We start from the raw sequence: 22270 nt of genomic DNA, 5'->3' as shown, positions 1-22270 counted from the left end.
AATGTTTCCTCCTATCAACTAATATTTCTATTATTTCCTGTTCTTGCTTTAACAACTTTGTGTCCTTCTGGAAAGAAATGAATTAAGTAAATGGCAGACAGCAGCCAAATTCCAGAATCTCTTGCATTTGTTTAAGTGAAGCTATGGTACAGATTTGGTAGGCAATAAAAAGTTAAGAATTTTATTTTGCCAAAAAATTTAGCTATTATTTTGAAGAATCAAATACATTACTGTGCACTGTAAGGGGAAGTGGAGCAAGAACACTGTCATGTCACTCCCAAGTTATACTGAGCACTGGAAGAATGGGACAGTTTAAAAATTTCCACAGGAGGTGGCTAGAAGTCCTTTTGGTTTTTTTTTTTGTTTTTTTCCTTGGAAAACCCACACCAGTGGCCACACTGCAAACCTATTTGTAAGGTTTTGCATTTGTCACACAGTTCTCACTTATTCTTTTAGGTTTTGGACATAAATCTCAAGCTGGAAATCAAGAACAAGCTACGCATCCAACTGTGGTAGAAACTCCCATATGTTACAATCAGCCTGTTAAGTATGGAAAGTAAAAGCAGTTCCAGCATACCTTTAATTTGCAGCAGCATTAGCTTCTTGTATGGCACAGCACTGTTGTTAGAGTTTTGCTCTGTTAGATTAACACTCCGCAGGCTAACATTGCTGAAGTTCTCTTTGCTTGCCAAGCCAGCAAGTGCTACTTCTGAGAAATTTGAGTTTGTAGACACTTTTACATAAAAAAAACATTGGAGAAAAAAGACACAAAAGACAAAAGTATAAAAAAAATTGGTTGTTGCATTTAAAAAAATTATTTCCCCTCATTATTTCCATTTTCTCCTTCTCAATAGCAACAGCAATACCAGGCTGAACTCACATTAACTGCTAGCCCAAAAGCTTTGTGGGTCTAGTAGTACTTAAGTTTCTAGATGTCATCCAAGAGTAAACTGTCAGTGTCAGAATTACATTATTTGTCAGAAATACCAACTTTGCTAAGAAACATGTCTTACACAATGTTTTGTGAAATACTGTGTAGATCTTCAATGCCTTATAATTGATCAATGATAAAAGACAGCAGAGTAGTCAAGGCTAATTAACTGAAATTCCCTTAAAATTTGTCTCAGCCAGTGTGATGCAACATCCATTTACATTTCAAAGTTTTAGTCATGTTTTACTGTAAACTTGAAGCCTTGGCTACTTTTGCTTATTTCTCAACCAAAGACAAAGCACTTGAAGAATTTATAACTTGGGGAAATGCTTCTCATCAAATGGCAAAAGTATTACACATATAATTAGTGTTTTCATCAATACAGGTAATATTTAAAGTTGATTTTCCTTTATTCAAATGTAATAAGGAAAACTTGTACCCAGAATGGTAAAAGTGGCTTGACAAACCTTTGAATAAATTTTACAATAATGTCTCTTCCTGTCTGTCTGATTGTCAGGAGAAAGTAACATCACATGTAAAACACAAAGCCCTGGAACAGAACACTGATCCTTTATGAAAATTAATCTTTCAAAGTCAAGTAGGATAATTGCAGCTTCTGAGAGAAAACTAGGACCCAAAATTGAGACCAGTGTACCTGAACAAAAGTTCATCTCTTCTTGCCAGCTCTCCCCTCCCAGCATAATGTAATGCTAGATCTGATCTCCTTAATCTCCTGTCTTCACCTTGCAGGCGCAGTGGCACTCTCTGCACAAGGTGATAGTGCTAAAATTAAATAATTAAACCTATGCACAGGAGGCAGCTGTAGGTAGCTTTCCTTGACTGAGTCACATATGCCCCTCTGTCCAAACCTCCTAGACAGTCTACATTCAAGCTTATTCCTCAATCAATTTATAGCCTCTCAGAGAGTATGTTCCATTCCTTCAATTGTGGTTTTTGTGTTGGGGTTTTTTGTTTTGTTTTTAATTAAAAGAGCAAGATAGTGTCTTATATAAATCATCCTGTTAGCTTACTTTTTTCTACTTTCATTCTCTTTGACTCCATGAAGGCAACATTCAGTCTTTGTTCAGTATATTCATGAAGAATATCGTCTCTTGCTGCCAGCATTTTCAAGGGGTTTCTTGAGGACTGGACTCTGCGCGTAGGCCTAACTGCACGTTTGTGCTCTGCTACAGAAGATATTAACCTGAAAAACAAACAGTGTTTATAATCATCAGTTAATTTTTGTAGTCAGAATCATCTAATGACAAGAGATTTGCTTTGATTTTGGATGTGACATTTGATAGGAAATCAGGATCAGTTCCTTGATTCAGGCAGAAGAGTGATTCCAGAACTGTGTAGAAGAAATGGAAATGCCCAGTGTACTAAGATGTCTATAAGATGACTTCAAGCTGAACATTTAGACCACTGCCTCTATGTCTGCATTCATAACAGTGGGAAAAAAAAAAAAAAAACAACACAGTAGTTCTTACTTCGGTGCATAAGGATCAAAGATGGCATCAAAGTCCTCATCAAGGTCCAAAGGCATTGAGGAAGAAGGGAAATCCACATGGCGATAAAATTTGGAAAATGTTTCATCATCATCCAGCTTCATCACCTCTTTCACAGATTTTCCTGTAACTGTCAGCACTGTCTCCTGCATCCCAGCAACTGCAGGAAAAAACACCTCACCCAATAAATAATCATATTAGATTTTCTAACTCTAGAAAAGGTAAACATGGCTTGTTTGGTTTTTGCCTTTTTTAGGGTAGTGGTGATGGGGTTTTTTTGTTTGTTTGTTTGTTTGTAATTAATGGAACTTGAAGGAGAGATCATAGAAAAGTCTGTTGGAAAAGAATGATAAAAATGAAGTGTAACTGCTACTCATATGCAGTAAGCTTTATTACAAAGTGGTTGGGAAATATGGCTGAATGAAAAGTTAGGCACTATCAAAAATGAGTTGTTTTGGTAGGGTGATAAAAGCGTTTTATGGTCTTGCACATTCCATCCTGCCTCCAACCACATTATTCCTTCCTTTGAAAGGAGAACTCCAAGTGGAAAAGTCACTACTTCAGACTAGTGACTATGGCACAATCATTATCCTATGGTAGTGCCTCCCCTGCTGAAATGTGAATAAATTTGTTTGTGGTATTTGACACCCTACAAATTACAAAGGATTTTTGTCTTACAAATGGAGGACAGACATATGAGATGGAAACACCAGAGAACTTTAGCCAGCTTCATAGGTAGCCAACAAGGTGTACGAGCTGTTACAGAGAGTCAGTTTTCAAAAAAGCAAGAAAGTGAGTGAATTGTGCTTGGGAGCAACTTAGTGTCCTATCTTGATTTTAATATGATTAAACTACATTTAAAGCTGTTTCACTGTATATGGCAATCTGGTTCAGAAATGGCTGTGTGGTTTTAAGAAATTTTGCTCTCAATTAGAATGTGTACATTGTGTGTAGAGAAAGATGAAAGTTATTTTGTCGTTTGTGATTTATTCTATTGTGCATTTGTAGTACAACAGCATAAGGCTTTTTTGTTAAAATTTAACAAAGACCAAATCACAAAAATAAACTGTGTGAGATCAGTAAATGCAGTCTGAACAAAGAAATATTCAGTTTCTGTCACCAGATATTTTAATTAAGAGGTCCTTTAAGCAATTTACTGAAGTCAGAGAGTGGATACATTGCCACCTTTGGTAACTCCACCAACCTTTGTTATTCAGCCTTCCCAAGAACGACTCCAGCTTGTCAAGCTTCATATCTGATTCCAATTGCATATCAGGCCTGGCTTCAATTTCTAAGCAAACCAGAAAGTAAAACTTGTTAATTGACAGGAAATAAAATAGCCTGAGCCTATTTCAGCTATTTTTATTTCTTACCTTCTAAGGGCTTTGTAACTGGTGTGGTAGACTTTTGCCGGTTACTGAAAGGGGATGATACTGGTGTTAGCGCACTTGGAGAAGCCAGGCCTGTGTGAGAACAGAGAACATAGGAAATGCGGTCCAAGGTCAGTCCACGTTTCCAACAATGATGACAGCGTAAGCTATTTAGGGAAAGCAGACGAGCCTGGCCATTTCCTACAGTCCCTCATACTTCCTCAGCCTCCACAACTGTTATATTAGAGATGATAGAGTGTACTGCCCTGCCTGCTCCTTAAATCAACAGCAGCCTCAGAAGCTGTCCCAACACACAGTTCACAATGACAAAGCTTTGTTTCCAAGGGTCCATAAGCACCCTTGATAAATGTTTTCTCTTGAATACGGTAATTTTGCTTGTTCTCAAGGTAGCAGCAGAACACTTGGTCTTCATTTTGGACTCCAGTTCTACGACAAGCCACACCTCAAAAACATGCAACTGTTCGGAACAAAAAGGAAACTACCAAGATCTTGCTTGGCACCTTCACGACCACCCCGTCATCCCCTTTTTTAAATTTAAACCCATCTCTATTAATGCACATAGGAGGATGCATCTGACCTGTGAATGCTGTGCCTGGATTAAGCAGTAATTCTTGGGCCCTGTTGTGTTTTTAAGAACACATGGAAATGGAACTAGAAATGGAAGTCAGAGCCCCCATCATAGTAAGCACTACTCCCTCCTTTTGTTTGTACCCTCCTCCCTAATTTTTAGTAACTATTATAAAGCAATTAATTGTGGACCCAGTGGATAAAATAAGATTTTTGTTTAGTTCTTTTCATGTGGATCTGCACTGCTCCAGTAAGAGAAATGGCACTCTATAGGTTTCACGGTTTTTATTATGTAGAAAGGTATACTGAAGCAATGAATTGCATCTATTACATCTTGTTGCCTACACTTACAGTAAATGGGGAAACTGACATTTAAACTTGCCTCTAATATCTATTTTCCACTTAGCCATAGCTTACTAGTTACTGAGCCACATAAGTTAATGGCTTTAGTTATTTTGATCAGATAAACTGATATTGTGCTGGGAGAATATATACTAACCATGTTTCCACTATCTTTACTGCAACTCCTAGCAAGTCATAATTGTCAAACACCAAGACAGATTTAGAATATAATCAAGTACCTTTTCCACAAATAATTTTTTTCTTTGTTACCTAAGAGACTCAAAATTCCAGCAGGTTTTAAATCAACTGATAAAGCCTACATCAAGTTGCATTTGAGAGGACACAGCTCTTAAAGAGCTCTCCCAGGACTTAATCCACAAGACCACAATGAGAACCACTACAGATGTTAGTAAAGGACCATCTTTCAATTAGGACTGAACACTTTGAGCCGTAAGAAGCAATTAAAATGAAGCATCTGTGCACATGTATGTAACAAGGATTTAATTTTGCATTGCTTCTTTAATTTTGCATGTCTTAAATTAAAAACTCATCATGGTAATTTATTCTTTTAGTCAACAAAAATAGCACACAACTGAATAAAACCTCACTTGGGCTACTTTTATTGATGTCACTGTCACAGGATTACCTTGCTTCTCCAAAAGAACAATCGTAGCACCTAAAAAGATGCTTTCAAGGTATTTTTCTTTTCCCATTAAGAAGAGCAAATGCTATCGCCCTCTCTTTCTTTCCATAGAACAATCTATTTGACAAAAATATCTCAAAAAGCAGTCTGTGGACAACTGAACACTGTCTTGGTGACTCTCCAAAACAGGTTAGTATTTAAACACTGGCCACTGGTGATCCTAGAAGCAAAACAATGTAAGGAGCAGCTGAAATATGTTATTAATAGATACAAGTCCTAATAGGAGGTATCTGTTTGCCAACAGAATGTGGCTTGGATTGCAAATAGTTACTCCCTGTTGCAATACTGCCCTCACCCCACAATGATTTTTTTTGGTGGTTATCATTTAACTCAAGGTTCATTGTTGTTGTGTTTAATAATCAAGTGCTTGTAACAAAACAAAAGATAGCATTCATTAACCACAAGAGATCAGTTTAGGTGCCTTCTTCCCAAAGCTATCATCTTGCCAGGCACACTGCATGAACAGCTATATTTCTATCATGTACAGACTCCAGAGACTCCTGTCCACTTCAGAAGAATGATTGCATCTGAAAACAGTGACTGAATTCAAGAAATCCCAAAAATGTCAACATTGCTCCCTTGTCATTTCTAATCCTTCGTTCTATGCAGAAATCTGTTCAGTGATTTCTTTAGCCAAACACAACACTTCAAGTTGTTGTCCAAAACAGCATCCATAAAAGTAACACATGTTTGCTAAATATTCCCAGTGACCCTAGGAGCGGGGGAAGTGCCAGCAATAGCAACGACTAGATTTCACAACTTTTCTCTAGACAGTGCACCTGGGTTTTCAAAGGAAGAATAAATAAGAAAGAATAATCCACTGTGCCCTCTGGGTTGTATTAGAAAGAAAACCAAAACATCTGACTGTTCAAGTGATTGACTACCACCAGTCAGACAGAGCCCAGTAATAACTGGATGGTAGTGCAACAGTGCAGAACAAAATGGATCAATACCAATGGCCACTAGAAGCCAGAACGAACAGCCTCATAACAGGATATTCAACTGAAGATAGAGAGTCCTCCTCTTGCTGAACATGCATACCGTTTCTGTACAGCTTTAGCTTAACTTTATTTTGACTGGACAGATAAGCCGTGGCTTATTTGTATTAGGATCATTTCATCACTGACCTTTTTTTACCATCCGGCCAGCTACAGTGAACTGTGTGGAATCATTGGCTGCTCCTTTACCCTTGGACTTCCAGGCTTCTTCTCGAGCTGTAATCAGGTGTTTCCTTTCTTCAATGGTCATCTGACTCTCCTGGTTATCTGCCACTCTCTGCTTTTTTGGGGGAAAAGAGAAAGAGATGTTTAAAAAATAGATAAACTGACCAGTATATAGCAAAGGACTGGCTGAACATTTCAACTGCTAGCTGCATAAGGAAGAGAATAGGAAAACAAGCTACTAAAGGAGTGTCACAGACACAGTTTAGTGACCCTGACAAGCTTCATTGTCTTGCTGCCCATTACACCGTGAAGATAAGGTTTTGGTTTATGCTCTCTGACCTTTTCTTGGAACTACCAGCCAAGGCAAATGGCATCCCTCTAAGCAAAGCAAACAAGTTATGCTGCATATGATATAATTTTCCAGACCTTGTTCCTTTGAAGCATGACTTGCTACACTAGTGAGATCACTAAACTGACTTTCAGCAGATGTTTCCAAATGTGCAAATCTGCAGGTGGCGCAGGGAATAACAATGAAGAAGTATAACTTCAGTTTGTGATTTCTGAATCACTCTCTTACAGTAAGTCAATTCTCCAGGCAGAATCAGCCTTATCTCTCCCAGAGGCCACTCACTCTCATGTCAGCTTGCTCTACTGAATATTCTTCCAATGACTGTGAACTCCCCCCCACCTTTTTTTTTTTTTTTTTAGGTCACCCTCAACTTTCCTTGCTTGTTTTAGGGGGTAGCAGCCAACAGCTTGAGCAATTAGAAGCAGCTAGGAGCACTAAGTATCTTAGTGCCCTCCTAGCACAAAGAATTGATGAGGGTACATTAAATAGGAAAACCAACAAATTTACACATTTGCTGTAGTTAGACTGAAGAAATATTGCTTCAATGCACTTAAAAAATTAGTAACATTTTAGGGATTATTCTGCAAAGAAATCAAGTATAAAAGTATTTTTAGTGTATGGGACTATTAACTAGAATTACTTCTAAGTTGTGTGCCATTTGGCATTTTTTTTCTCAGCCTAGCTGCTAGAATTGAAGAAACACATGAAATCTAAAGCTTTATCTCATCTCTAGCTCATACAAGCACAGAGAGGAAATGAAAAAGGACCCAAAAACTTGTGAACATAAAGTAAATGTTCTCTGTTTCAGGATACAAGCAATAAATATAAATCCAGATAGTCTTAATTTTTGCTTTTCTTAAAACCAAACAGACTAAATAGATCAGACACTTTATATAAAAACTCATGTAACTATAGAGGACACACCAAAATAGAGATTTCTTAGATTTCAGCATTTACCAGGAACAGTATCCATCAGCCAGAAGAGTAAAGACAAGCCACCAAGTGGCTTGTACAAAGACTAGGACATGAGAGCCCTCCACTCCTTCCTCTGGTTCTGTGTAACTCTACAGCCTTGCTCTCAATTTATTAGGAAAGATAGCTGGGCAGCCAGACACTATGACTGCAAGTCATGATAATCACAGTAAAAACCTCTGATTCTTTCCTAGAACTCTGAAACATTCAGTAGAAATAACAAGATGCAAGTCTATTCAATATTGCTTCCTCTTCTGTAAAAGCATCTGAATACTTTAAATAAAAACACTGGAAGTAATCTCTGCTCACTTTCACCAAGTTCTACCCATTCCAATGTCTGAAGCACAGGTACCTCTGGGATGAACAGCTGGTAGGAAAAAACCCCACAGCAGCATACTAAAGGAGATCTTGGCATGAAATTAATATATACCTAATGAAACCACAGGTGAAATTTTATACAGAAAATAAATACTTTTAACTTAGTGAGGATGCTGACTTTGATTACTATATGAGGGGAAATGAGGGAGAGGCAGGAAGAAGTAGAGTCATATGAATTCTTTCTATGTATTATTTATATGTATTTTTTTAAGTGTCAGAGGGCTTAACTTTGAATTTTGTCTCCAGCAAATACCTGAAGCTCCAGTCTGCAGGACTACTGGAGATTCTGAAGACACACGCATACGTGTTAATCACTACATATGTAAGAAAAATCATGAGTAATTCTGAAGCCTTGTCAAAGGACAAAAGAGAGTAAATAGCTGTCTAACAGTAGAAACAAGCATTTTTTTTTTTTTTATAAGAGATTTCAAGCTGCTCTGTTGGTTAAAACATCCTTGGAGTTCCTAAAAAAAAAAATAATAAATCAGACTGGATGTGTATGTTACAAAATTCTGAGCAATTCTGTATTAGATCTCTTCGTAATTCATGAAGACTCCCACCTTCCTCTATTAATAAACAAATTGAGTAAAATAAATTATAAGCTGAATAGACACCAAGCAACCCTTCACCCATTTAATTGCTATAACAGTCCTGGTGAAAAACAAAAGTATATGCAATGCTTAAAAGAAAGAATAATTTTCTACAGCCGGAAAAGTAACATGAGCCAACACATTTGTCAAGAGAAATTTCAGAACAAATACACCTGGTAATTGGGAGTAGTTTAGAAAGCCTTCACAATTCACAAATGACAGCATTTATAGAGGAATGAGTTGGTCAAAGCACATTCTGGCTGGCAGAAAATATGGCAATAAAAGTAAAACTTGACAAGGTTTTACGTGCAAATTTTATTTCCAAGTTAAAAAAAAAATAAGGTATGAAAGAAGAATAAATCTCAAATTTGTAGCTGTGACACTTTGTTAAGGGGAACTAAAGACTCCAATAAAAAGCCAAAACAGTAATTATTTTAGTGTATCAGGAATAAATAAAAGCTTAGGAAGACAACAGTTCCAATGCTATTTTTCCATTAAACAAAAAAGGCATTACATTCAATGAAATATCCTAATTTGTAATGAAAAAATACATCCAAGTGCTCATCAATTTCTCTTGTATTAGACTAATGATAAATTCCTAAAATGAAGCAAAACAGAAAAAGGATCAGATGAATTAGCATCCAACAACATGAAATAACTGGAAGAGGAAATGCCCTGAACACAAGCAGTGATTTTTAAAAAAAGCCTTTGAAAATGAGAAAATGTATAGGACTGATAAAAGCTCAGATGGGGCCAGTAGTTGGAAGGAGAACTAAAGCATGTAGGTACAGGTCACATAAGCTGTGGGCTGTTCCAGACACTCATGGGAAGACTGATGTAAAACAATCAATACAGAATCAAAGCAGAGGCATGTAATTAATGCCATTCCACATGGCATTATGGAAAACAGGTTTAATCAAAATGGTAAGTTTGATGAGATCAAGTATGATTAAATATGTTAACAGTTACCTCTGATTTCTTTAATATATTTGAGTTAATCACAGATAACAATCTGATTTTTTTTGAGTGATGTAAAAATATCAGTGCAGCTTACAGGCTGCAAACTAGTTAACTGACTGAAAAATTATTTCTAAATAGAAGAGAGACATGCAGTGATCTGATTTGTCCCAACTTTGATCAAAATGTTTTCATGCATGTGGAAAAAAGATACAGTTCTACTGAGAAGACCTTCAGGATGACACCAACATAAAGAAGAGTGGCAAAGATAAAGAAGAAATAATCACATAGATGGGTAAAAAAAGGTTATCATAAAAATCTGATAAATTAGGCTTTTAAGAGGACTGTATTTGAAAAGGGAAACAAGCAAAATCCAGCCAATTAGGAAGACAGAAAAAGATGAGAAAAATTCCCATGGGATGGTTGTTTTGAACAGATAATCTGTACTGCAATAGCTCATCCATTTCTAGCTTCTACACTTCTATCCAGGATGCTGACAATTTTGAAAGCTTTCAGAGGGCTAAAATATTTTTTCAAGATTTGAAAAAAAATCTACCTCAGATTAAACCAGATGAATATTTATATTTTCTGAAGAGAGTGTTAAGAGTTATGTTTTACCCAGTGAGAGTAATTACACATGAAAAATTACTCAACATTGCAGTGAATTTTCTGTATGTTGAAAATTTAGAATAAAGACTGTATATTTTTCTAAAAGATCTGGTTTAAGTCTGAGAAGGAGTTACAGACTGGATGCAAGAACAGTTAGAGGCAGAGATTAATTTTCTCCCACTTCTTGGCTAGGTTGGGTGATGACATTGGTCTTTTCTAGTAATGCAACACATTTCTTGAGGCACTCCACTGATTTTGCAGCATCAGCGAAGAAAAGGCCCACTTCTAGGCAATGCTACATTTTTTACCCTACAATTTTCCAGTGCAAGCAGTGTCCCCTTTAGGTTATGAGAACACAGCTGAGACTGGTCTGTTAGCATGCTGGTTTGTTGTTTGGGGCTTTGTTTTGGTTTTTGATGCAAGAAATAAGAGAATTCATGGTTTTCTATGTGGAAGATCAAGACTGCCCCTATCTGGGGGAGTCCAAACCAAGAATAAACATAAAAAAAATGTATTTTTCAAAACCATTTAAAACCAGGGTTACAAATTAAATACAAGAAGAATCCAAAAGCTGTCTATTTGCTTTTTAATACAAGTAACTTCTCTAGTTTAGGCTCCTAAGACAAAAAAAGCACAAGAAAAATCCAACAGTTGTACAAGTATGGAAAAGTTCCTGCATTGTTTTCCTCTGCAACTTTATATGGGTCTTGTTATAAGGAGAAAACCCAAATACAAATGCACTGCTTTCTGTTCAAAAGTGGTTTGAGCAAAATAGAACATACTGAACTCATATTTACTGCAAACAACAAAATGATTAATATGCCAGGAAAAAACCCAAACAAATCTGTATGCACCTTGACACTATGCTAGAAGGAAGCAGCCTTCTAAGAGGACAGGATGTAGCTCACCACTGTCAGTGGAAAGATGAACACTTTTTGAGTGTTCCCCTTTCAAAAGAGATGGGATGAGCAGTCCACTAAAGGGCCTCCTCTCACTATGGGAGGGATATTATGTTATTCAGTTAGGCTATATATTTACCTTCTAGATATATAGAGCTGGTGAACTCTGTCATAACAAAATTAATAGGTTATCTGAAGTAAATACTTATAAAGCTATATTCAATCCAGAGCTTTCTTGTATTAAATAAAAAGCTATATTAAAAACAGACAAGAGGTAACACTAACACATTTCAGTTACTAGCCCCAAATTTAATTTTTAATTAAAAAAAAAAAAAAAAATCAGAGTAAAAGATCATACTCAAAACCAGCTATGAAAGTGAACATGGAAATAGTAACTATAAGTAGTCGAAATGTTTATCATAGTTCCAGTAACCTCTGCCATAATCATCATCCTCTCTTCTAGCAGTGAATATCTGCCCCTTGGATTCACTGCCATTACGCATGCTGATCAGAATGCTCCCCACATGCAACACATACTGTATTTTGTGTGGGAATGAAGAACCCAATGGATTCCTTGTGGTACTACAACCACAGATCTGAGCTGTGAGATGAGGGACAACGAGGTGTAATAAAGCAGAATTAGATTTGCATAGATCTATTGAGACCTTCCAGTGAACTCTCCTTGTTTTCTCATGTTTTAATTCAGCTTGTTTCTTTGCCTACTGCCACCTTTGCTTTTTTGTACCTCTGACCATATGTAACAGGTACTGTTTGCTCAGATCAAGATCCAGTATTCTACTGCTGCTCAAAGACAAGTTTGCTATATAGCTCTATCTGAAGAAAGCTTATATTTCTCATTATCTATTAATTCTTCATAAATTCTTTGAATTGTTTATGATGGAATTACAGAGGTATGGACATGATTTTAAGAGCACTTCACCTGAAGCTTCTCTAACATTTACTGGAACAGCAGCAGAACTCTATTCCCAAGTAAACACAAAGTTAACTCTGTTGCCACAAGTTGCTTTGGAAATGTGCATCTTAGGTCTGAATGTAATTTTCTGTCTTACTCCTCCCTCCAATAATTAAATAGGAAGCTTATACAGCATTTCACCTTCCATCTCCAAGGATGACGTTCATCAGAAATCACAGAGCTTGATTCTTTCAAACTAGTACTACAGACCTTAAAGGAAGAAAGAGAGAGAGAAGTGGGAAGATGGGACAGTCAGAGAATAGAAGCAGGATGTGCCAAGGCAAAAATCCTTTAGACAGGGAGTAGCGAGAAGCATTATAGGAAAGTTACCTCTGAACAAAAGCAGCTTGTTTTTTACAGTCAATAATTTAAATGATTTTATGTCTTACATTGTATATGCACATTACAGACAAGTCAGGGTACACAGCATTTTATTCTAAAATAATGCTGTGCAGTTACATATTGCTCCGTTTATATACCCTTTTTAGCAACTTGCAAATTTTCAGTGTTATAATGAACGCAACAATGTCCCCTTTATTTACTTTCTCACATTTACAGTCTAACAGATACAGACTTTTTAGAAAAGCAACCATAAGAGAAACACTAGCAGAATGTATTTTGAAGAAGAGTACACAGCACAGTGGCATAACACTATATTTCTTTAACGCAGCATTTACTAAACTGGTTAATCAGTTAAGAGGATTATTAATTTCCTATTTAAAAAACCCCAAACAATCAAAATGTGCTTATTTGAAGTTGTTGAGCATTTAAATTGTGTAGACATTTGCTCACCTGATTAATAGGTAGAAAAGGATGAAATTTATGGAGAGCAGGTATAACGGGAGAGTAAGTAGAAGCATATACAGGTTCCTATGACAAGGACAGAAGCAAAGCAAAGGAATTAGAGAAGAACTGGACTATCAGAAATGGAGATGTGGGGTAATAATTCATCTTCCCCAAATTTCTTAAAATGAGTATTTTAATCTTCTAGCGATGTTTTCCCTATTGGAAAGCCAGAGATCAAAATTGTTGTCATAATACAACAGCATGTTTATCAAAGTCATTCCATGCAGGAATTAAAGAAGTTAGTAATGGTATCACTACAACTCAACACAGAATGGAACAGCACAGTCAAAAGATACACTTTTCATACGTTTCTGTTTTCATGCACCATTAAACTGATGAACCATGTCAACTACAATGGGAATGGTTCTGCTGCAAGTTTAATCAGACCCTGCTAAATAACAATCCATCTATTTTCTGGATGAAGGGAAAGAATGCTTACTAAAACTGGGTTAACTCAAAAGCCACCTGGAGGGAATTGCTAAGCCCACAGCACTCCGCAAAGGTGAGTTCATCATTCTAAACAAAGCCCATGCATAAACTCTGCCTCAGTTCTGGGCTTAACCAAGCAGATTAGACATGGATTTGTCATCTATAGGTTTTTACAGGTTAAAGCAAATGTGGAACATTGCACAGAATATGGGTAAATGTAGCTCATTAGAGTGGCTCAAAACAAAGTCTAAGCATTAGAGTTTCAGGTTTGATTAGAGCTGGATACGAGCACTTGGTGGATGCCATATATGAAATGGATAAAACTATTACCACAGCAAGAGACTAATATTTTACCTAAAGGTCACTTTTTAAGGGCTTACCCCTTTCAAGATATTTAAACACACCATTTTTGAGTTATTTTGAAATGACTGTTCAGCCCTAGCCCTTAACACAGTGCTGAGCTGCAATCTGAACTTGCTCAAAGAATTAAGTGCATTTGAAATGTCATTCACTACTTTAATGCTACTGCAATGCAGCTGGTAATCACATTAATAAGGGACCCTGTTAAAAATGGCTGACTATAAAATAGGAATTTTCATTCCAGTAAATCTCACTATTTTGATATTCAGGGAAGATTTTATAGTTAATTTTTCTACCCATGCAAAAAAACCCAACAAACTGGAAGTCTTCCATCCAACCTAAGATGATGAATACAAATATATTAAATCCAAAATGTTTTTCCCAAATAAAAGGGATTTTTTTTCCAGTAAGACATTCCTCAGTGTACAGTTGTTCCCCTGATGTTAGAGCTATTCTTTGAATTGTCCAAGTATGTTTTACCATACATATAAATAATTTAAGAAGTCTCACAACTTCCAACAAATTTTCCTATGTGCACCAATCATCAAAACAGATGCTGAATCTCTAAGTAAATCTCAACTTTCCCCCTCATCTGTATCTCCTTGAGTTAATTTCGTAGTCCCTTTTTTCCCCCCATTTGAGGTTGTTCTGTCAGCTTTTCCACTAATTTTATGGTTTTTCTACAGTTTAGCCTACATATAAATGACTATAACATTTGGAGAAATACCTCACCGTGCAGACAACTGAAGAAGCATTTTGACGAGAAGTGATCAAACAGCACTATTTAATGTAACTATTTTATTAAGAGTATGAATCTTTCAACTTCTGTTGTAAGAAATGTAAATGTACTCTAATAAATTCTATTTTACACAGCTGTGCTTCAATAATCAGATCTCCAGAACACGCTAGATAACCTTTTAAGAGACACACACACACAAAAGAAAACCTAAAAATGTATCTGACTACATTAGTAGGAATGACATGCTGCAGCTGAAAACCTCAGGCATTATTTTGAACCAGCAGGGCATGAGAGAAATTCATACTCCCTTGCCGTTGATGCATGACTGCCGTGTGTGGAAATTGTGTTTTAACTAGCTCAACACAGTAATCAATACAATTCTTGATTTTTTTATTGCAATCTAGCAACAGAAAGTACTAAGATTAAATACATCGTGGTCTCAAAGCTCTTTTACAAATAGAGGCTTCAGTGGCACACTGCATCATGGTTCTCAGAGGATAACAGCCATCACATTGATTAATTATCAATAACAGTATCTACAGATTCAAGGGCAGCTGACATGGTGTGTTGTAAGCAGTGTGGTCAAATCAGTGAAGCTTTACATTATTTATCATATATCACATAACGAATCGGCATCACAAATATCAATACAATTCAGGGAGTTGTGGATCTAATAAGACGAACATTTTTTTCTTACATGTCCAAGATTTCATCCATTGACAGACATGCAAATCCTTTGATTTAGGCTCTAAATAGCCAAGAGTTAACATGAACCAACAGAGTGGGTGACCCCGTGTCACAGAAACTCCCACTGCTAGCATTGTCACTTCAAAGCTTGTACCCTTCAAGCACTTCACGCTCCCTTACTTGCTTTAAAAGTCTAACTTGTGCTGAGTGAAGTTGCTGCACATGGTTAACACAGCAGGGAGGATATGGGTGCTGGGGAGCCAGAAGGGAGAACAAAGGTTTTGCCTCTGCCTAAATCTTGGCAGCTGCTTAAAGCTTTTTCTCAACCTCATTGTCTTTAGCTGGAGTGCATTTGTTATCTGATCTCAACAGTTGTCATTTTGGAGACTAGCCTGTTAAAAATGTGACCACAATTTTGCTTTCCTCGCTGAAACTATTTTTGCTTTAGGACAGCTTTCAAACTAGCAACTGGATTTTTAAGCAAGTACGCAGGGCAAAGCCAAAACAAAACCCATAAACTAAACTGCAGAAATCAGCTTTAATGTTTTTATGTCCAGTTAACACACAACCATTGATGAGTCACATGTTCAGGCACAGATTTATCCTCGATAATAAAAGACTGTGTAACAACAACTTACTTGTAATATACTGATGAAACACGATACTTTTTATTATTGTTTGCCTATACTATTTAATAGAAGCACCGTTTTCACAACTAAATAATTGGATCCAAAGATTACTGTCCCCACTAGTAAATTTTATAACAAAAATTTTATCTTCATTTGTAATATGTGAACATACTCCTTCAAAAATTAAAGGCTTTTGAAACAGCCTACTTTATCTGACACTGGCATTTTCAAAATACTAGACTCAGAAGGGAAGCAAGTCTGCATTGGTCCTGTAGTTTGAACCAGCAGTCCGTTTTGAAGCAAGTCTCCTCAGTCATCCTTACTTTCTGTGCTTTGGTTCACATTGCAGAACGCACAGACTTTTGGATGAAATTAAGCCCTGAAGCACACTCTTGGATTACCATGTAACTCCATGGCTGCTAACAGTAGTAGGGCCACTGGAACAGGCTAAATTTAGTCTAAAGCAAAACAAGCAAGTATGGTATGGATAGCAGGTTCTCACCAGTAATCATTCTGCTTTACAGATCCACTCCTGCTTAGCCACATATCTTACTCAGGTATAGACATAGCCAGAGTGTGCCAACAACATGAACCGCCCTTTCCTTTACACCTTTCTACCCATCTACTCACTAACACTGATGAGACAAATAAAATCCTTGTCCAGATGGTTTTGGCTATCCACAAACACCAAAAGATCATGCAAGATAAGCTCATGAATGCTCTGGTACCTGCATTTCCTCAGTATTTCTAGGAACCAAAATTATTGCTCAAAAAAATCTGTATGCACAGACACAACACAGCTTTAGGAATCTGAACTTTTTACAGGCTCGCTCATGATAAAGAAAACATCTGAAATTAAAGTCTTAAGCCAATTTCACTGCAGGGAAAAAACTCTTAAATCGTTATACCTGTAAATGTTCGAAAAGCCTTACAGGCCCACTTACTGGATCATAATCTGCTGATGTAAAGACAGTCTAAACAATATTATATGTCCCAGGACAGTGAAGACATTCTCATTTAAAAATCTCTCATGTTGGAAGAATTGTTTTTTAAACAGGCCTGACAACAAGAGGAATAGCAGAAGCTAGTAGCTAATATTAGGCATGCTTGTCTAGTTGGATGCATTTTCAAAAAGCTGAAGCATTTCAAGCAAGATGTTTTTTCCAAACAATGATAGAGTTACCTTCTTCAACAGCTGATCAACTTCTTGCATTTGTGCACTACGATCAGTGACAGATACTTTTGTGTACTCCTGCTTTTTGCCAAGCCTGCTCTTCCAATCTTCTTCACCACTCTTCTTCAGCAATGCCAACCTAGAATAAAAACCATGCCAGGTAGCTTTAAACACTGTACTTCTTGCTACCCTCAAAAGCTATCCTTGTTGTTTCACTAATGCTGCATTCAAGAGAATTTGAAATGAAATTTTATAACATTAACTATAGTTATTTACATTTCATACACATATACAAAGCTCACAAACAAACACCAAGCCTTTATTGAACACGTTGAATGGGAATCATCTGTCAAAACAGAGACATCTAGATCTGAGACAGGCACTGCAGTTAATCTGTACAGTCAGTGGAAGCTGCCAATACAGTCAAGGGAGACCAAGGTACAACAAAAATCATCTTAAAGTAGACATATAAATAGGTTAGATTAATCACTGTTTTTTTTCCCTCCCTTCTGCTGCTAAGGCACAGAGCGTGACTAGGTTCAGCTATGGATGCTTATGCTGTAGATGTCCAAAGTTAATAAGATGAATCCTACCTTTGGTCTTTATTGTGCTCATTAAAAAAAAAAAAAAAAAAAAAAAAAAGATTAAAAAACTACTTTCTTTAAAAGCCAAGAAGAAAGAGGTCTACTATGCAGTTACTACTTTCACTACAACTCCAGTGACTGAGGTTACTATGGTATTCCTAGGAATTACTTAGTATCTCCTTGCTTAGCTCTGTCATTTCTGTGACACAAATCAGCAGTACCAGTGCACTAGTAACGTGGTGCTAACTATACTACAGCTGTGAAATCTATCTACAAGATTCAACTTCTTTAAAGGATGTCTTATATTTAAAATGTGGATTACCATTAATTGCATGTAAGTAGGATCTTTTGAAAGTGTTATTTCCTAACCTTGAGCAAAATTCTGAATATAGCACAAAGGAACTCTGACTGACTCTGGTAGGGAGAGCACGTATATTTATTTTGCTAGAATTAGAACCTGTTTGTCCACACAAACCCTGAAGTGATTAGTTTTGGGCGGTAGGGGAAGTCATAGATCTACACAAGGTCTACACAGGCATGATCTTCATCTCACCTTCCTCAAAAATTAGTATTTGTATGAATTTTCTAACTTTCAGAAATCATGCTTAGTAATCCATAAAACGTGTATCTGTGGTACCTCTGCAAACAGTTGTATTGGTCCCCTAAATAATTTTTATTTTAGTTGAATTAAGTTTTACTACATAATTTTCTTTAATCTAAAGCATTTCAGTAAGGATTATACGAAACCCTTAACCGTATTAATATCTGAACAGGTCCAGTAGTTAAACCTATTTTGACCACAGGATATAGAGATGCCTTTTTAGAGATGCAATTATTGTTACCCTTACAGTAAGTCTTGTCTTGAAACTCTGAGGAGAAGGGAAGGGTAGGACCGAATAGGCCTAACCAGAAGCCAAGTTTCAGGCAGCTGCTTCCTGCAAAAATCCAGAGGGTACAACAATGCTGCTGACCTACTGAAGGATGACCAATTGGTCCTAAGGCAGTCATTTGAAAACCGAGAATGCAGAAAACAGTAAATCCACAGAATACAATGGCACTAAGAATGTTAGTACTCAAGAAAGCAGTTATTTCTTCTCTTTCTGCCCAGGCAGGCAGCAGTGGCAGGCTTCACATTGCCTGGTTGCTTCATACCTCACAGCACAGGATGAGTAGGGGTGAGAAGGACTCACAATAAGGAGTTGAGGCCATGGTCATTGTTTCCAGAATGTATACAAGATTTCACTGCCCAGAACTAATCTTCTGGAGTGCATCCATGCATGTGTGAAACTGTGGAGGAGACCAAGATGGGACTGAATTGCCACCATGCAGTTGAATTATCTTCAGTGGTTATGATCTCTCAGGTCAGCTATCCTTAAAAATGATCTATGGTAATTAAAGCTGGAAGGTATTTTGGTCAGCTTTGGCCTAAGATAGGTTTATTTCTAAAAATGTCTACAGCTGCTAAGCATAGCAGGCAGAAAAATAATTTTTTTTTTTTTTTAACCAGGCAGTACTGCAGGTTATTCACTCTAGACCTTTGCCCCAAAACCACTGCTTAATCAGGAAGAGAAAAATCTCTAATTCTAGGAATGCTTCTGTGTCTCTGAAGACTTTGTTTTCTCATCTGTCCTAAGGATGGATTCATACTAGTCTTCTACTTTTTTACTTGTATGTGTAAGGAAACAACTCATTCCTAGAGTAAGAACATATGTTTGTCTGTTTTGAGCAATGAAATCACCACTTAAAGAAACATGTATGCCCTGTATGCCATTGATAATTTCACTGCTGTGTAAAACCTAAAGCCACACATTCGTTTTGAGTGATGGAAAGAAACAGCAATAAACTCAGACTGCCCTGACTCGGGAACAATTGGAGGGCACCCTTTTGTATGAATAAGTATGCAAGATCTACCAAAATGGTTCATATAAGCAAGCCCACTAGCTCAGTAGCTTACCTCAAAGTAGGTAGCAGTTGATTCTTTGGAAAGTCAGCAAAAATAAGGCAATTATTTGGTCTAACCCTTGGATTTGTTTAAGGCCTGCTGCCTGCTAGGTTCATTGAGTAACTCTAGTTTTTCACTTTTGCCTCCAAAATTTCCTTTTCCAATCTGAAAAAAATCAGTTTTACTCTTTTTTTTTTTTTTTTTTTAAAAAAAAAAGAAAAAAAAGAGGTGTCAGGATGGTTTCAAAACAAAAGCTTCCACAGCTGAAGGCAAAATGTTGGATTAATACTGCAGGGAAATAGAAACAAAATTTGAACAATGGTTTTGCCTAAATGTCATGATTTGAGCCAGCTCGGCAGCCAAACACCACACAGCCGCTCACCCACCCTCCCCTACTACCTGGGAATGGGGGAGGGAATTGGAGGGGTAAAGGGAGACTTGCAGGTTGAGGTAGAAACAGTTTAATAATGGTAATAAAATGAAAACAGTGACAGTAATAGAAAATATAAATTGGCAATGCACAATGCAATTGCTCACCACCCGCTGACCAATCCCCAGCCTGTTCCCGGCCAGCGATCCCGAAATACCAAGATCCCGCAATCGCAATCCCGGAAGCGAGAGAGCCCCTTCCCAACCACCCCTCCCCTATACAGTGAGCATGATGTTCCATGATATGGAATATTTCATTGGCCAGTTTGGGTCTGGTGCTCTGTCCGTGCTCCCTCCCTGCTTCTTGTGCACTAGTGCACGGGCAGGACACGGGGAGTTGGAGAGTCCTTGAAATCTCAGCAGAGGCCGAAAACATCAGTGTGCTATCAGCATTCTTCTCATACAAACCCAATGCTGAATTCAAAACACAGCACTATTCTAGTTCCCAAAGAGAGACATTAACTGTATTCCAGCCCGAACCAGGACACTAAACAAGGAGGCACTGCATGAAAGGCCTTGGCAAAAGTCCTGGCAAAAAATGTCAAAAATGACACATCTTTCTTCTGTGGCAATATTTTAGTATCTTAGCTGCTAGTGTTATCCTTGAGACAAATTGAACTGGATGTAGGCTTGTCTTTCACACGTACTCCATTGGCTGCACTTGACCAGTTCTTTTCAGCTAAATCATAAATTCTTGGTCAATATGAGATAAGTAACTACAAAAATGAAGCTGACTGTTAGAGAGTTCATATATTCACTATAGTGGGGACTAGTCTGCATAAGAGAGACTTGTTCTGGCAAGTCATCATCAAAACAGGTTGAAAATTAAGTTTAGGCTGAGCTCTTCCCGAGAAGGAATGAATGACAGTAAGACGCTCATCAGAAATTAAGTTAGCCATACTTTTTTTTTAAATGGTGATTGTGGCATGCAGCTGACTTATAAAGATGAGCTGATAGGGTGGCGTTCTAGCAACTCTGATCTCCATAAACGTACAAAGACAGGTAGTAACATGCAGCTGATGGTCCATTCGAAGTTCTCAAAGACTCTCGTCTTCCTGAAGGCAAGACAATTAAAAGAAGGATTTCTAACACTCATATATAACACATCAGTGGATTGGCCTTGTCTGCCTAAAACAAAACTCAGCCAAAACTACTAAAAGATATGAGCCTTGCTCCTTCTCACCTCCAAGCTGCATATTTGCAGAAGAAAAGAGGATCAGTGCCTTTTCTTCCTTGAAAAAAAATGATTTTAATTCTTCCATATAATATAGGTAATGCTGAAAATGCCAGGCACGCACTCACTCCACAAGGATAATATCAGTTCAGGTAAGTAAATCTTTGTGGAAAATCACTTTCATCCAGACCAGCATGCATGCATCCTGCCCAAATATCATTCATTACATCTGTGGAAAAGCTGTTCTTCCATAAGGTGAAAGAATGTCTGACACAGCCAGAAAAATCCACTGGATGGGAAGATGAAGTTAGTGAATGTAAAAGGAAAGAAAAATAATTTAAAGTATAATAGTTAATCTTTAGCAGAAATGTTCTTTGAGGTTTATGAATACTTGGCATCAGCTATAGTGAAGCAAAAGAAAATGACTGTAGTTTTTTTATTTTAGGCCAAGAAGTAGACTACTGTGGTATTTTGGGAGGCTAAAACATTTTGATACCAGCTTTGCCATTTACAGACATTTGTGGAATCAGAATATACAAATTACTGACAAGAAAGCAGGTATTTTCTTTTGTCAGCTTTGGAACTGACTAAACAGTCTTGGAGGCCTAATGAAAGCAATTCCAGATTGTGAATGTGACTGATAGTCTTCAACATCAGATCCTCAAGAGATCAACTCAACTGAAGCATGAAATTTAGGACTGAAACAGCTGCTAATACTTGGATCTTCCCTTCCCTCCAACCTCTTTTCCTCCACCAGGATCAGGAAAGGCAGATAATTTACCACCTATAAACCAGATGTTACTGGTCTTAAAACTTACCTGCCCAGACAGTTGACATATTTACAGGGCGGGGACAGGGGAATGAAGGCTGCTTTAAACAAAACAGTAAACTGAAAAAGGTAACTACATCCTTCTAAGACTGCACAGCTGTTGTAGCTGTCCCTGC

At 37.3% G+C, this 22270-nt stretch overlaps 1 protein-coding gene across 8 annotated transcripts in view; it reads right to left on the bottom strand.

Annotated features, from left to right (window-relative positions):
- SVIL (supervillin) overlaps positions 1 to 22270 on the bottom strand; it is a 71781-nt gene that overhangs the window by 15931 nt on the left and 33580 nt on the right. For 6 of the 8 annotated variants that reach the window (XM_032982596.2, XM_032982598.2, XM_032982600.2 and 3 more), the window contains 9 exons: positions 17206 to 17335; positions 13125 to 13202; positions 12474 to 12542; positions 6570 to 6720; positions 3813 to 3902; positions 3644 to 3730; positions 2422 to 2599; positions 1963 to 2135; positions 578 to 733 (listed from right to left, as the gene is read on the bottom strand). In XM_032982596.2, coding sequence (XP_032838487.2) covers positions 578 to 733; positions 1963 to 2135; positions 2422 to 2599; positions 3644 to 3730; positions 3813 to 3902; positions 6570 to 6720; positions 12474 to 12542; positions 13125 to 13202; positions 17206 to 17335 — 1112 coding nt within the window. The remainder of the gene's footprint in view (positions 1 to 577; positions 734 to 1962; positions 2136 to 2421; positions 2600 to 3643; positions 3731 to 3812; positions 3903 to 6569; positions 6721 to 12473; positions 12543 to 13124; positions 13203 to 17205; positions 17336 to 22270) is intronic. The other 2 variants (XM_032982602.2, XM_032982603.2) reach the window with 1 other exon arrangement.

Source organism: Tyto alba, unplaced genomic scaffold, assembly GCF_018691265.1.
Source record: "Tyto alba isolate M040663 unplaced genomic scaffold, T.alba_DEE_v4.0 Super-Scaffold_38, whole genome shotgun sequence".
Classification (NCBI taxonomy): domain Eukaryota; kingdom Metazoa; phylum Chordata; class Aves; order Strigiformes; family Tytonidae; genus Tyto; species Tyto alba.
Note: the sequence above shows the minus strand (reverse complement) of the source record. Positions and strands in the feature narration are given on the sequence as shown.